The 16,362-nt window shown below is 37.5% G+C and overlaps 1 protein-coding gene across 1 annotated transcript; it reads right to left on the reverse strand.

Moving 5' to 3' along the window:
• Positions 1 to 8,208: 8,208 nt before the first annotated feature.
• LOC137410454 (uncharacterized) lies at positions 8,209 to 14,809 on the reverse strand. Its single transcript, XM_068095864.1, has 2 exons — positions 14,625 to 14,809; positions 8,209 to 9,748 (listed from the first exon to the last, which is right to left on the reverse strand). The coding sequence occupies exon 2, from the start codon at positions 9,708 to 9,710 to the stop codon at positions 8,496 to 8,498; it is 1,215 nt and encodes a 404-aa protein (XP_067951965.1). The 5' UTR covers positions 9,711 to 9,748; positions 14,625 to 14,809; the 3' UTR covers positions 8,209 to 8,495.
• Positions 14,810 to 16,362: the final 1,553 nt, after the last annotated feature.

Consider the following 16,362-nt stretch of genomic DNA (forward strand, 5'->3'; position numbering starts at 1 on the left):
TTTACATTTTTCACTTTTGTCAGACAATTGCAATATTCTCACAATAAGCTAATTAGCTCAATTGGAGCATTTCTAGCATGTTTGGTTGAAATTGGAAATTTACATTTTTCAGTTTTGTCAGACGTTTGTAATTTTCTAACAATAAGCTAATTAGCATAATTGGAGCATTTCTAGCATGTTTGGTTGAAATTGGAAAATTACATTTTTCAGTTTTGTCAGACGTTTTTAATATTCTCACAATAAGCTAATTAGCTCAATTGAAGCATTTCTAGCATGTTTGGTTGAAATTGGAAATTTACATTTTTCAGTTTTGTCAGACGTTTGTAAAATTCCTACAGTAGGCTTATTTGCGCAATTTGAGCATTTCTAGCATAATTGGTTGAAATTGGAAATTTACATTTTTCAGTTTTGTCAGACGTTTGTAATATTCTCACAATAAGCTAATTAGCTCAATTAGAGCATTTCTAGCATGTTTGGTTGAAATTGGAAATTTATATTTATCATGTTTGTCAGACGTTTGTAATATTCTCACAATAAGCTAATTAGCTCAATTGGAGCATTTCTAGCATGTTTGGTTGAAATTGGAAATTTACATTTTTCACTTTAGTCAGACGTTTGTAATATTCTCACAATAAGCTAATTAGCTCAATTGGAGCATTTCTAGCATGTTTGGTTGAAATTGGAAATTTACATTTTTCACTTTTGTCAGACAATTGCAATATTCTCACAATAAGCTAATTAGCTCAATTTGAGCATTTCTAGCATGTTTGGTTGAAATTGGAAATTTACATTTTTCAGTTTTGTCAGACGTTTGTAATATTCTCACAATAAGCTAATTAGCTCAATTAGAGCATTTCTAGCATGTTTGGTTGAAATTGGAAATTTATATTTATCATGTTTGTCAGACGTTTGTAATATTTTCACAATAAGCTAATTAGCTCAATTGGAGCATTTCTAGCATGTTTGGTTGAAATTGGAAATTTACATTTTTCATTGTTGTCAGACGTTTGTAATATTCTCACAATAAGCTAATTAGCTCAATTGGAGCATTTCTAGCATGTTTGGTTGAAATTGAAAATTTACATTATTCAGTTTGGTCAGGCGTTTGTAATATTCTCACAATAAGCTAATTAGCTCAATTGGAGCATTTCTAGCATGTTTGGTTGAAATTGGAAATTTACATTTTTCAGTTTTGTCAGACGTTTGTAATATTCTCACAATAAGCTAATTAGCTCAATTGGAGCATTTCTAGCATGTTTGGTTGAAATTGGAAATTTACATTTTTCACTTTTGTCAGACAATTGCAATATTCTCACAATAAGCTAATTAGCTCAATTAGAGCATTTCTAGCATGTTTGGTTGAAATTGGAAATTTACATTTTTCACTTTTGTCAGACAATTGCAATATTCTCACAATAAGCTAATTAGCTCAATTAGAGCATTTCTAGCATGTTTGGTTGAAATTGAAAATTTACATTTTTCAGTGTTGTCAGACGTTTGTAATATTCTCACAATAAGCTAATTAGCTCAATTGGAGCATTTCTAGCATGTTTGGTTAAAAATGGAAATTTACATTTTTCAATTTTGTCAGACAATTGCAATATTCTCACAATAAGCTAATTAGCTCAATTGGAGCATTTCTAGCATGTTTGGTTGAAATTTGAAATTTACATTTTTCAGTTTTGTCAGACGTTTGTAATATTCTCACAATAAGCTAATTAGCTCAATTGGAGCATTTCTAGCATGTTTGGTTGAAATTGGAAATTTACATTTTTCAGTTTTGTCAGACGTTTTTAATATTCTCACAATAAGCTAATTAGCTCAATTGAAGCATTTCTAGCATGTGTGGTTGAAATTGGAAATTTACATTTTTCACTTTTGTCAGACAATTGCAATATTCTCACAATAAGCTAATTAGCTCAATTGGAGCATTTCTAGCATGTTTGGTTGAAATTGGAAATTTACATTTTTCAGTTTTGTCAGACGTTTGTAATATTCTCACAATAAGCTAATTAGCTCAATTGGAGCATTTCTAGCATGTTTGGTTGAAATTGGAAATTTACATTTTTCACTTTTGTCAGACGTTTGTAAAATTCCTACAGTAGGCTTATTTGCGCAGTTTGAGCATTTCTAGCATGTTTGGTTGAAATTGGAAATTTACATTTTTTAGTTTTGTCAGACGTTTGTAATATTCTCACAATAAGCTAATTAGCTCAATTAGAGCATTTCTAGCATGTTTGGTTGAAATTGGAAATTTATATTTATCATGTTTGTCAGACGTTTGTAATATTCTCACAATAAGCTAATTAGCTCAATTGGAGCATTTCTAGCATGTTTGGTTGAAATTGGAAATTTACATTTTTCACTTTTGTCAGACAATTGCAATATTCTCACAATAAGCTAATTAGCTCAATTGGAGCATTTCTAGCATGTTTGGTTGAAATTGGAAATTTGAATTTTTCAGCGTTGTCAGACGTTTGTAATATTCTCACAATAAGCTAATTAGCTCAATTGGAGCATTTCTAGCATGTTTGGTTGAAATTGGAAATTTACATTTTTCAGTTTTGTCAGACGTTTGTAATATTCTCACAATAAGCTAATTAGCTCAATTAGAGCATTTTTAGCATGTTTGGTTGAAATTGGAAATTTACATTTTTCACTTTTGTCAGACAAATGCAATATTCTCACAATAAGCTAATTAGCTCAATTGGAGCATTTCTAGCATGTTTGGTTGAAATTGGAAATTTACATTTTTCAGTGTTGTCAGACGTTGGTAATATTCTCACAATAAGCTAATTAGCTCAATTGGAGCATTTCTAGCATGTTTGGTTAAAAATGGAAATTTACATTTTTCACTTTTGTCAGACAATTGCAATATTCTCACAATAAGCTAATTAGCTCAATTGGAGCATTTCTAGCATGTTTGGTTGAAATTGGAAATTTACATTTTTCAGTGTTGTCAGACGTTTGTAATATTCTCACAATAAGCTAATTAGCTCAATTGGAGCATTTCTAGCATGTTTGGTTGAAATTGGAAAATTACATTTTTCAGTTTTGTCAGACGTTTTTAATATTCTCACAATAAGCTAATTAGCTCAATTGGAGCATTTCTAGCATGTTTGGTTGAAATTGGAAATTTACATTTTTCACTTTTGTCAGACAATTGCAATATTCTCACAATAAGCTAATTAGCTCAATTGGAGCATTTCTAGCATGTTTGGTTGAAATTGGAAATTTACATTTTTCAGTTTTGTCAGACGTTTGTAATATTCTCACAATAAGCTAATTAGCTCAATTGGAGCATTTCTAGCATGTTTGGTTGAAATTGGAAATTTACATTTATCATGTTTTGTCAGACGTTTGTAATATTCTCACAATAAGCTAATTAGCTCAATTGGAGCATTTCTAGCATGTTTGGTTGAAATTGGAAATTTACATTTTTCACTTTAGTCAGACGTTTGTAATATTCTCACAATAAGCTAATTAGCTCAATTGGAGCATTTCTAGCATGTTTGGTTGAAATTGGAAATTTACATTTTTCACTTTTGTCAGACAATTGCAATATTCTCACAATAAGCTAATTAGCTCAATTGGAGCATTTCTAGCATGTTTGGTTGAAATTGGAAATTTACATTTTTCAGTTTTGTCAGACGTTTGTAATTTTCTAACAATAAGCTAATTAGCATAATTGGAGCATTTCTAGCATGTTTGGTTGAAATTGGAAAATTACATTTTTCAGTTTTGTCAGACGTTTTTAATATTCTCACAATAAGCTAATTAGCTCAATTGAAGCATTTCTAGCATGTTTGGTTGAAATTGGAAATTTACATTTTTCAGTTTTGTCAGACGTTTGTAAAATTCCTACAGTAGGCTTATTTGCGCAATTTGAGCATTTCTAGCATAATTGGTTGAAATTGGAAATTTACATTTTTCAGTTTTGTCAGACGTTTGTAATATTCTCACAATAAGCTAATTAGCTCAATTAGAGCATTTCTAGCATGTTTGGTTGAAATTGGAAATTTATATTTATCATGTTTGTCAGACGTTTGTAATATTCTCACAATAAGCTAATTAGCTCAATTGGAGCATTTCTAGCATGTTTGGTTGAAATTGGAAATTTACATTTTTCACTTTAGTCAGACGTTTGTAATATTCTCACAATAAGCTAATTAGCTCAATTGGAGCATTTCTAGCATGTTTGGTTGAAATTGGAAATTTACATTTTTCACTTTTGTCAGACAATTGCAATATTCTCACAATAAGCTAATTAGCTCAATTTGAGCATTTCTAGCATGTTTGGTTGAAATTGGAAATTTACATTTTTCAGTTTTGTCAGACGTTTGTAATATTCTCACAATAAGCTAATTAGCTCAATTAGAGCATTTCTAGCATGTTTGGTTGAAATTGGAAATTTATATTTATCATGTTTGTCAGACGTTTGTAATATTTTCACAATAAGCTAATTAGCTCAATTGGAGCATTTCTAGCATGTTTGGTTGAAATTGGAAATTTACATTTTTCATTGTTGTCAGACGTTTGTAATATTCTCACAATAAGCTAATTAGCTCAATTGGAGCATTTCTAGCATGTTTGGTTGAAATTGAAAATTTACATTATTCAGTTTGGTCAGGCGTTTGTAATATTCTCACAATAAGCTAATTAGCTCAATTGGAGCATTTCTAGCATGTTTGGTTGAAATTGGAAATTTACATTTTTCAGTTTTGTCAGACGTTTGTAATATTCTCACAATAAGCTAATTAGCTCAATTGGAGCATTTCTAGCATGTTTGGTTGAAATTGGAAATTTACATTTTTCACTTTTGTCAGACAATTGCAATATTCTCACAATAAGCTAATTAGCTCAATTAGAGCATTTCTAGCATGTTTGGTTGAAATTGGAAATTTACATTTTTCACTTTTGTCAGACAATTGCAATATTCTCACAATAAGCTAATTAGCTCAATTAGAGCATTTCTAGCATGTTTGGTTGAAATTGAAAATTTACATTTTTCAGTGTTGTCAGACGTTTGTAATATTCTCACAATAAGCTAATTAGCTCAATTGGAGCATTTCTAGCATGTTTGGTTAAAAATGGAAATTTACATTTTTCAATTTTGTCAGACAATTGCAATATTCTCACAATAAGCTAATTAGCTCAATTGGAGCATTTCTAGCATGTTTGGTTGAAATTTGAAATTTACATTTTTCAGTTTTGTCAGACGTTTGTAATATTCTCACAATAAGCTAATTAGCTCAATTGGAGCATTTCTAGCATGTTTGGTTGAAATTGGAAATTTACATTTTTCAGTTTTGTCAGACGTTTTTAATATTCTCACAATAAGCTAATTAGCTCAATTGAAGCATTTCTAGCATGTGTGGTTGAAATTGGAAATTTACATTTTTCACTTTTGTCAGACAATTGCAATATTCTCACAATAAGCTAATTAGCTCAATTGGAGCATTTCTAGCATGTTTGGTTGAAATTGGAAATTTACATTTTTCAGTTTTGTCAGACGTTTGTAATATTCTCACAATAAGCTAATTAGCTCAATTGGAGCATTTCTAGCATGTTTGGTTGAAATTGGAAATTTACATTTTTCACTTTTGTCAGACGTTTGTAAAATTCCTACAGTAGGCTTATTTGCGCAGTTTGAGCATTTCTAGCATGTTTGGTTGAAATTGGAAATTTACATTTTTTAGTTTTGTCAGACGTTTGTAATATTCTCACAATAAGCTAATTAGCTCAATTAGAGCATTTCTAGCATGTTTGGTTGAAATTGGAAATTTATATTTATCATGTTTGTCAGACGTTTGTAATATTCTCACAATAAGCTAATTAGCTCAATTGGAGCATTTCTAGCATGTTTGGTTGAAATTGGAAATTTACATTTTTCACTTTTGTCAGACAATTGCAATATTCTCACAATAAGCTAATTAGCTCAATTGGAGCATTTCTAGCATGTTTGGTTGAAATTGGAAATTTGAATTTTTCAGCGTTGTCAGACGTTTGTAATATTCTCACAATAAGCTAATTAGCTCAATTGGAGCATTTCTAGCATGTTTGGTTGAAATTGGAAATTTACATTTTTCAGTTTTGTCAGACGTTTGTAATATTCTCACAATAAGCTAATTAGCTCAATTAGAGCATTTTTAGCATGTTTGGTTGAAATTGGAAATTTACATTTTTCACTTTTGTCAGACAAATGCAATATTCTCACAATAAGCTAATTAGCTCAATTGGAGCATTTCTAGCATGTTTGGTTGAAATTGGAAATTTACATTTTTCAGTGTTGTCAGACGTTGGTAATATTCTCACAATAAGCTAATTAGCTCAATTGGAGCATTTCTAGCATGTTTGGTTAAAAATGGAAATTTACATTTTTCACTTTTGTCAGACAATTGCAATATTCTCACAATAAGCTAATTAGCTCAATTGGAGCATTTCTAGCATGTTTGGTTGAAATTGGAAATTTACATTTTTCAGTGTTGTCAGACGTTTGTAATATTCTCACAATAAGCTAATTAGCTCAATTGGAGCATTTCTAGCATGTTTGGTTGAAATTGGAAAATTACATTTTTCAGTTTTGTCAGACGTTTTTAATATTCTCACAATAAGCTAATTAGCTCAATTGGAGCATTTCTAGCATGTTTGGTTGAAATTGGAAATTTACATTTTTCACTTTTGTCAGACAATTGCAATATTCTCACAATAAGCTAATTAGCTCAATTGGAGCATTTCTAGCATGTTTGGTTGAAATTGGAAATTTACATTTTTCAGTTTTGTCAGACGTTTGTAATATTCTCACAATAAGCTAATTAGCTCAATTGGAGCATTTCTAGCATGTTTGGTTGAAATTGGAAATTTACATTTATCATGTTTTGTCAGACGTTTGTAATATTCTCACAATAAGCTAATTAGCTCAATTGGAGCATTTCTAGCATGTTTGGTTGAAATTGGAAATTTATATTTATCATGTTTGTCAGACGTTTGTAATATTCTCACAATAAGCTAATTAGCTCAATTGGAGCATTTCTAGCATGTTTGGTTGAAATTGGAAATTTACATTTTTCACTTTAGTCAGACGTTTGTAATATTCTCACAATAAGCTAATTAGCTCAATTGGAGCATTTCTAGCATGTTTGGTTGAAATTGGAAATTTACATTTTTCACTTTTGTCAGACAATTGCAATATTCTCACAATAAGCTAATTAGCTCAATTGGAGCATTTCTAGCATGTTTGGTTGAAATTGGAAATTTACATTTTTCAGTTTTGTCAGACGTTTGTAATATTCTCACAATAAGCTAATTAGCTCAATTGGAGCATTTCTAGCATGTTTGGTTGAAATTGGAAATTTACATTTTTCAGTGTTGTCAGACGTTTGTAATATTCTCACAATAAGCTAATTAGCTCAATTGGAGCATTTCTAGCATGTTTGGTTAAAAATGGAAATTTACATTTTTCACTTTTGTCAGACAATTGCAATATTCTCACAATAAGCTAATTAGCTCAATTGGAGCATTTCTAGCATGTTTGGTTGAAATTTGAAATTTACATTTTTCAGTTTTGTCAGACGTTTGTAATATTCTCACAATAAGCTAATTAGCTCAATTGGAGCATTTCTAGCATGTTTGGTTGAAATTGGAAATTTACATTTTTCAGTTTTGTCAGACGTTTTTAATATTCTCACAATAAGCTAATTAGCTCAATTGGAGCATTTCTAGCATGTGTGGTTGAAATTGGAAATTTACATTTTTCACTTTTGTCAGACAATTGCAATATTCTCACAATAAGCTAATTAGCTCAATTGGAGCATTTCTAGCATGTTTGGTTGAAATTGGAAATTTACATTTTTCAGTTTTGTCAGACGTTTGTAATATTCTCACACTAAGCTAATTAGCTCAATTGGAGCATTTCTAGCATGTTTGGTTGAAATTGGAAATTTACATTTTTCAGTTTTGTCAGACGTTGGTAAAATTCCTACAGTAGGCTTATTTGCGCAGTTTGAGCATTTCTAGCATGTTTGGTTGAAATTGGAAATTTAAATTTTTTAGTTTTGTCAGACGTTTGTAATATTCTCACAATAAGCTAATTAGCTCAATTAGAGCATTTCTAGCATGTTTGGTTGAAATTGGAAATTCATATTTATCATGTTTGTCAGACGTTTGTAATATTCTCACTGTTATATAAACGGTGTGTACTCACATGCGGTTGATGCAAAGAAGGAAGCTCTCTAAATTCTCCGACTCCTTTATACTCCCGTAACCTCTCGTACTTCCCGTAACCTCTCGTGCTTCCCGTAACCTCTCGTACTTCCCGTGACCTCTCGTAACTACCTGTAACTACCATGACCTCGGGCATTAGCGTAGCCCGCGGCCCACCAGCTCGATTATACAACATGCCCTTTTTCTTTTCTTTTTTTGTATGGGCCACTAACCTTCCAGAAATACAATACTCATTCATCAACTCCCCTTGCTGGTGAAGTTTACCTTACACTTTAACCCATGTCTTCTTCCATCGACACCTCCTGCGTACCATCACTCCCGAGCAACCCGGGGCTGCTGTCGTACTCGGCCGCACTACTCTCCTGATCTCCTCCACCTCCTTCACCACCTCCGTCACCCCCAACGTGACCTCCGTCTCCACCACCGTGACCTCCGTCACCACCACCGTGACCTCCGTCACCACCACCGTGACCTCTGTCACCACCACCGTGACCTCTGTCACCACCACCGTGACCTCTGTCACCACCCCCGTGACCTCTGTCACAACCAACACCACTTCCACCAACCTCTCCAACACTACTCTCAACTGGCTCGGAAACTGGTAGTTGGGTCGATAACGACTCCTCAAACTCAGATTCCGCCCCTTCCGTCGTGGCCACGCTCTCCCCAGTGGAGACGGGCCCAACAGGCATCCTGTGGGAAGTCTCCCCCTGGGCCGTAATCGGCTGCTCAGGGGGTGGCGCCACAGAGCTGGGAATTGGTATAGGCCCAGACCTATTCCCCTCGGCCTGACCCTCCTCCGGTGCAAGCCTACCACCCGCAATCCTCCTCTGAACTTTGGCCAACTGCTCAATGGCCGCCCTGAATGCCTCTGCATTCTCAAACTCACTGACCGCTGCCCTGCGCTCGGCAGCCAGTCTGACCAACTCTGTCTCGAACCTCCTACGTACCTCCGCCTCCTCTCGCTCAATACTAGCGATCCTCTTCCGGCAACCTTCCATGTCCATCATCCCATCACTGGTCACGTCTGCTAAAAAAGAGCTCACCTTCCCCATAATGGGTACTGGTGCAGCAACTTGCCTAGCACCGCCACTCACCTCAGCATAACTCCTCACCTTCCTCTGAGGCGCTGGTACTTCCTCACTGCCCTTCCTTTTCCCTGCCTCCGTGTTCACTGGACCACCTGTACCTCGACGGGGACATCCATTAACAGCGTGCCCGGTCCCCCCACACCACTGGCAGATGGGTACCTTGCAGTCCTTCTGCCAGTGTCCACTTCTCCCGCACCTCCTGCAAGCATTACCAGGGCAATTTACCGCCAAGTGATCTCGTCTAGCTCTACAGATCATGCACCAACTCTTACCGCTACTGCCATATACCACAGGCTTCTTAGCCTCACTACCGTCCTTCCTCTCCCCCACTCTCTCCTCACTGCACTCCTCCGGTCGTCCGCCACCGCTAGCCTCGCCACCTGAACTGCTTGCCATTAGTGATTGTAGTTTTGACGGAATTTCTTTGCAACAATCTGCAACATGGCAACCATCTATCAACAACGGTTAATAGTAAAAACTATCTTTATCTAGCCGGGGTTTACTGACCTGACCACTCCTTGTAACAGTGCTTTTGGCTATTGCCCCTTCTCTAGTACCCTGCGAGGTTCGGGTATCTTGACTGCTCACATCGGGACCCCCACTGGCTAGGCCACTTCCAACCGTGGTACCGAGTGGTTCCTCCGATTCATCATTTAAACCACCTATTCTCTCCTCGCCTACACCAGGCCTAGGCTGGTTGTCTACCCAGTACTGCGTTTCACCTTCCTCACTATCCTCAACCAACTCACAGAAATCACTAGGGATGTTATGGTTAGCACCCTGACTACCGGTGTTAGTATCGTTAGAGGAACCCAAGGAGAGATTGTTATTAAGAGGAAAAAGATGTTTCCTATTTCTCCTGATCTCACCCGAACCAACACGTATCCAATAACTCTCTGGTGTACTGTCTCTCCTTACCACCGTACCTGCTGCTCCTGTGTCAGTAGGCGCTTTCACGTAGACAACCTGTCCTGGCTCTAATTCCGGCAATTTTGATACCCTATGCTGGATATCCCAACTACTTTTCAATTTCAACTTCCTTTCCCTTTCTCTACTTTCGAACTCCTCGTAATCTACTTCCCCTTTACTGCTCATACCCAAATTCGATTTAACCGCTCTGCCAAACATTAGTTCCCCGGGCGAGTACCCGGTTGACAAAGGGGTTGTTCTATACACTAACAATGCCATCTCCTTATCCCGCTCTTTTCTCCACAAACTTTTCACTGTTTTAACTGCACTTTCAGCCAAACCATTACTCTGCGGATATCGAGGGCTACTAGTAATTACCCTGATACCGTACAAATCTGCAAACTTTCTAAACTCTTGACTATCATAACAAGGCCCGTTATCTGACCGCAGCATGCTAGGAATACCGAATCTAGCAAACACTTTCTTCATAACCGCTATTACCTCCCTAGATGTTTGAGCGTTGATGTGCAGTGCCTCAATCCACCTGGAATAGTAATCAACTATCAACAAATATAACTTGCCATCTAATACAAACACATCACTACCAAGTACTTCCCAAGGCTTTGTTGGCAACTCATATTCAACCATGGGTTGGTGCTTGACTGCCCCATGGATGATACAGGTATCACATTGCCCTATGAACTCATAGATATCTACGCTAACTCCTGGCCACCAGAAGTGGCACCTAGCTCTGCGACGACATTTATCAATTCCCTGATGCCCAACATGACACTTCTCAAGATACAACTTCCTCATAGACCTAGGTATGTATACCCTGTCTCTAAAGAAAAGTAAACCATCCCGTACCGTAAGCCATTCCCTTGCACTATAAAGCTTTAGAAGCTCACTGCCCAACCTTTTGCCACCTCTCGGCCAGCCTTCCGTAACAAATTTCAAACATTCAGCAACCTCGTCATCGTTCAACATTTCCGACCTTAACTCCATCATTAAACTGTCCGTAAAATTGTCAGTAGTCACACTGCTAACTACAGCAGTATTTACATCCTCACTACTACCCATTTCATTTTCGCTGTCCAACTTGCCATTAGGTCGGCTCAAAGAGTCGGCCAAATACATTTGCTCCCCGGGTGTATGAAATATTGTATAGTCATACCTCATTAACCTCATTTTAAACCTCTGAACCCTGACTGGTAAGGCTGACAAGTCCTTCTCACCTAACAGAGAAATAAGTGGCTTATGGTCAGTCTCAACCTCAAACTTTCTACCTACTAGATAGTAGTCAAACTTCTCACATGCCCATGTAATTGCCAATGCCTCCTTCTCTATCATCGCATACCTTTCCTCTGCCTCAGACATTTTTCTCGACGCATACTCCACTGGCTGCCACACATTACCCTCCGTCAATTGTAGCAATACTGCCCCTACTGCGTTTTTACTGGCATCTGCAGACACCCTATGCCTCCTACTCAAGTCGAAGGCACACAAAACGGGTGCTTTAGACAAAGCTATCTTAACCTTCTCAAAAGCCTGTTCCTGATCTGGACCCCAATACCACTGTGATCTACTCCCTGACACCTTATATATAGGCGTGCACAACTCTGCCAACTCGCTACTGAACTTACTCAAATAATTTACCATCCCTGTAAACCTCCTAGCCTCAGTTTTATTAACCGGCGACTTCAAGCCTAGAACTGCCTCTACTTTACCTGGGTCTGGCTTAATGCCAGCCGCACTAACCAAATGGCCCAGAAACTTAATTTCACTTTTTCCAAACTCGCACTTATCCTTCCTTAACGTCATGCCTGAACGCCTGATCTTTCCTAGCACCTCCCTCAACCTTGACCAATGCTCATCTGCATCCCTTCCATATACTAGGACATCGTCCATTAAGCATACCACTCCCTTCATGTTCCCAATAACCTTTTCCATTGCTCTCTGGAAAAATTCAGGAGCTGAGGAGATACCAAACGGCATTCGATTGAACCTATATCTACCCCAAGGGGTGATAAAGGTCGTCAATGACTTTGATCCCTCCTCCACCTGAACCTGCCAAAACCCCGAATTCGCATCCAACTTTGAAAACATCGTCCCCTTAGATAACTCACTGAGCAGATCTGAAATCTTAGGCAAAGGGTAAACCTCTCGCTTGACAGATCTGTTCAGTCCCGTTAAATCAACACACATCCTTATCTTCCCTCCTGCCTTAGGTGCTATAGTTAGCCCTGAGCACCACTCAGTAGGTTCTTCAACCTGCTCAATCACTTTATTTTCCAACATGTCATCTAACTCCTGCTTAGCCTGCTCTCTTAACCCTGCTGCTATAGGCCGAGGCGAGTACAGCCTCACTGGCTCAATACCTTCCTTCAACTTAATCTTAAAGATACCTGGCATAGTGCCTAGACCTTCAAAAACTTCCCCGAACTCCTTTACTGGGTCAAACTCGCTGTTGCTCACCGCGTTGACTACAGCCAACAAATTCAGCTGCCTCAACTCGGTTATACCCAACAAGTTTGTCCTAGATCCCTTCATCACGTATACCTCTGTCTCCATAAATCTATATTTACTTTCCAACTGAACACCTGCTTTACCGACTACTCTTAGCTTATGACCATCTATTCCCGCCAAAACAGTAGATGGCTCCTCTAGCCGTAGGTTCAGCCTTTCGGCCGTCCCCTCGGTTACAGTCGACACCTCTGCCCCAGTATCAAACGTAAAATCAACGTTCTTCCCATTGACCTTCAAAACCTGTACAATTCTCCTTTCTAGTCAACTGTCATCCTCATACTTATCCCTAGAACCAGAGAACCTGACACTTCTGCCCTTACTACTATCTTGGTACCTCTCCTTATACTTCTCCCCCTCAAACCTATCCATACTGTTGTCCCTGTACCTGCCAAATTTGTCTCTAATCTCGCGGGGGCTTCTTCGGCCCCTGTACCTCTCCCCACTACTGTCCCTGCTACCATACCGCTTGTAGCTATTATCTCGACTACCTCCTGACCTCCTGCTACTACCTCGACCGTCATAACCTACTTCTCTCCTATCCCTACAATAACGGGATACATGTCCTTGCTGTCCACAACAAAAACATTTAATGGAGGGACAACTCCTCATCTCATGCCCACTACGTTTGCAATTGTAGCATACTCTACCTCCACTGCCTTCTCTACTGCTTGCTCTATATCTAGAGACATGCCTCTCCCTGCTATTGTCTCTATACTTTCTACTGTCACCGTCCTTGTTATACTCCCTGCCTCTTGTCCCATATCTACTAGCACCTTGCTCTTCACTACCATAATACTCTCTACTACTCCTCGGGCTACCCCTAGGGGAAGATCTACCTGCTGACTCATAACTTCTATCTCTATCATTACTCCTGTACTGCACTCGGCTATCAAACTCTGATACCTTAGCTACTTCTCTCTTAACCTCACTCTTTAAATCGGTACTTCTACCCTCACCTCTCAAAAATCTATCAGAGCGGTCGGCCATTTCTCGAGCCCTCAATGCCTCCTGCAATAACGCCCAAGTAAGATTGGCATTCTTCATTAACTCTCTGCTTACTTCTCTATTTCTCAACCCGTTAACCGCCACAATAAGGGCAAACCTTACCCTATCATTATCGTTAGTCACCTCTGCATATCTGCTCAAACTCTCTACCCATTGTAAAAACTCTCTATCACTTTCCCCAAGTGTCTGCCTAGCCGTAAGGAACCTATGCCCCTTTACGAACATACTCTCCTGTCTACCATAATAACCCTGTAAAACCTCCACTGCCCCTTCATAAGTAGAATTTACGCCATCTACGTTAAACCCTGCACCTCTCAATACTTCTCTACCACTGTGCCCAATAGCTCTCAATAGTGGCACTAACCTAGCTCTACCTCTCATAATAGGGCGCCTATTTTCACCTTCACCTTCGTAACCTCTTCTCTCTACAGCACTCTCTATACATAAATTCATCTCCTCTATGAATCTCTCCCACGACCCATCACCGTGCTCTCCAAACACCAGCTTCGGAAACCCACTCTCCATCTCTACCCGATACAATATCTCCCTCGCCACGAATACGCTCTAGACCACTCGTATAATTAGTGTAACTCCAACCTCCGAATATGTAATAAATAATTGCACCTCAACAACACTGCTACTACACCTCACAACACTACCCTAATAAATAATTGCACCTCAACAACACTGCTACTACACCTCACAACACTACCCTACCTCACGTTACCTCACCTACACGCCCGTGAAAGGGTCTATACAACCGTTTAACTTACCCGCAACCAGAAAAATTATCGCTAATGACAACACTAAAAGAAAAAAAAATCAGAATTTTGTCAACTGCGCCATGTTATATAAACGGTGTGTACTCACATGCGGTTGATGCAAAGAAGGAAGCTCTCTAAATTCTCCGACTCCTTTATACTCCCGTAACCTCTCGTACTTCCCGTAACCTCTCGTGCTTCCCGTAACCTCTCGTACTTCCCGTGACCTCTCGTAACTACCTGTAACTACCATGACCTCGGGCATTAGCGTAGCCCGCGGCCCACCAGCTCGATTATACAACACTCACAATAAGCTAATTAGCTCAATTGGAGCATTCCTAGCATGTTTGGTTGAAATTGGAAATTTACATTTTTCACTTTTGTCAGACGTTTGTAATATTCTCACAATAAGCTAATTAGCTCAATTGGAGCATTTCTAGCATGTTTGGTTGAAATTGGAAATTTACATTTTTCACTTTTGTCAGACAATTGCAATATTCTCACAATAAGCTAATTAGCTCAATTGGAGCATTTCTAGCATGTTTGGTTGAAATTGGAAATTTGAATTTTTCAGTGTTGTCAGACGTTTGTAATATTCTCACAATAAGCTAATTAGCTCAATTGGAGCATTTCTAGCATGTTTGGTTGAAATTGGAAATTTACATTTTTCAGTGTTGTCAGACGTTTGTAATATTCTCACAATAAGCTAATTAGCTCAATTGGAGCATTTCTAGCATGTTTGGTTAAAAATGGAAATTTACATTTTTCACTTTTGTCAGACAATTGCAATATTCTCACAATAAGCTAATTAGCTCAATTGGAGCATTTCTAGCATGTTTGGTTGAAATTGGAAATTTACATTTTTCAGTGTTGTCAGACGTTTGTAAAATTCCTACAGTAGGCTTATTTGCGCAGTTTGAGCATTTCTAGCATGTTTGGTTGAAATTGGAAATTTACATTTTTTAGTTTTGTCAGACGTTTGTAATATTCTCACAATAAGCTAATTAGCTCAATTAGAGCATTTCTAGCATGTTTGGTTGAAATTGGAAATTTATATTTATCATGTTTGTCAGACGTTTGTAATATTCTCACAATAAGCTAATTAGCTCAATTGGAGCATTCCTAGCATGTTTGGTTGAAATTGGAAATTTACATTTTTCACTTTTGTCAGACGTTTGTAATATTCTCACAATAAGCTAATTAGCTCAATTGGAGCATTTCTAGCATGTTTGGTTGAAATTGGAAATTTACATTTTTCACTTTTGTCAGACAATTGCAATATTCTCACAATAAGCTAATTAGCTCAATTGGAGCATTTCTAGCATGTTTGGTTGAAATTGGAAATTTGAATTTTTCAGCGTTGTCAGACGTTTGTAATATTCTCACAATAAGCTAATTAGCTCAATTGGAGCATTTCTAGCATGTTTGGTTGAAATTGGAAATTTACATTTTTCAGTTTTGTCAGACGTTTGTAATATTCTCACAATAAGCTAATTAGCTCAATTAGAGCATTTTTAGCATGTTTGGTTGAAATTGGAAATTTACATTTTTCACTTTTGTCAGACAAATGCAATATTCTCACAATAAGCTAATTAGCTCAATTGGAGCATTTCTAGCATGTTTGGTTGAAATTGGAAATTTACATTTTTCAGTGTTGTCAGACGTTGGTAATATTCTCACAATAAGCTAATTAGCTCAATTGGAGCATTTCTAGCATGTTTGGTTAAAAATGGAAATTTACATTTTTCACTTTTGTCAGACAATTGCAATATTCTCACAATAAGCTAATTAGCTCAATTGGAGCATTTCTAGCATGTTTGGTTGAAATTGGAAATTTACATTTTTCA

The sequence above is a fragment of the Watersipora subatra genome, unplaced genomic scaffold (assembly GCF_963576615.1).
Source record: "Watersipora subatra unplaced genomic scaffold, tzWatSuba1.1 SCAFFOLD_83, whole genome shotgun sequence".
NCBI lineage: Eukaryota > Metazoa > Bryozoa > Gymnolaemata > Cheilostomatida > Watersiporidae > Watersipora > Watersipora subatra.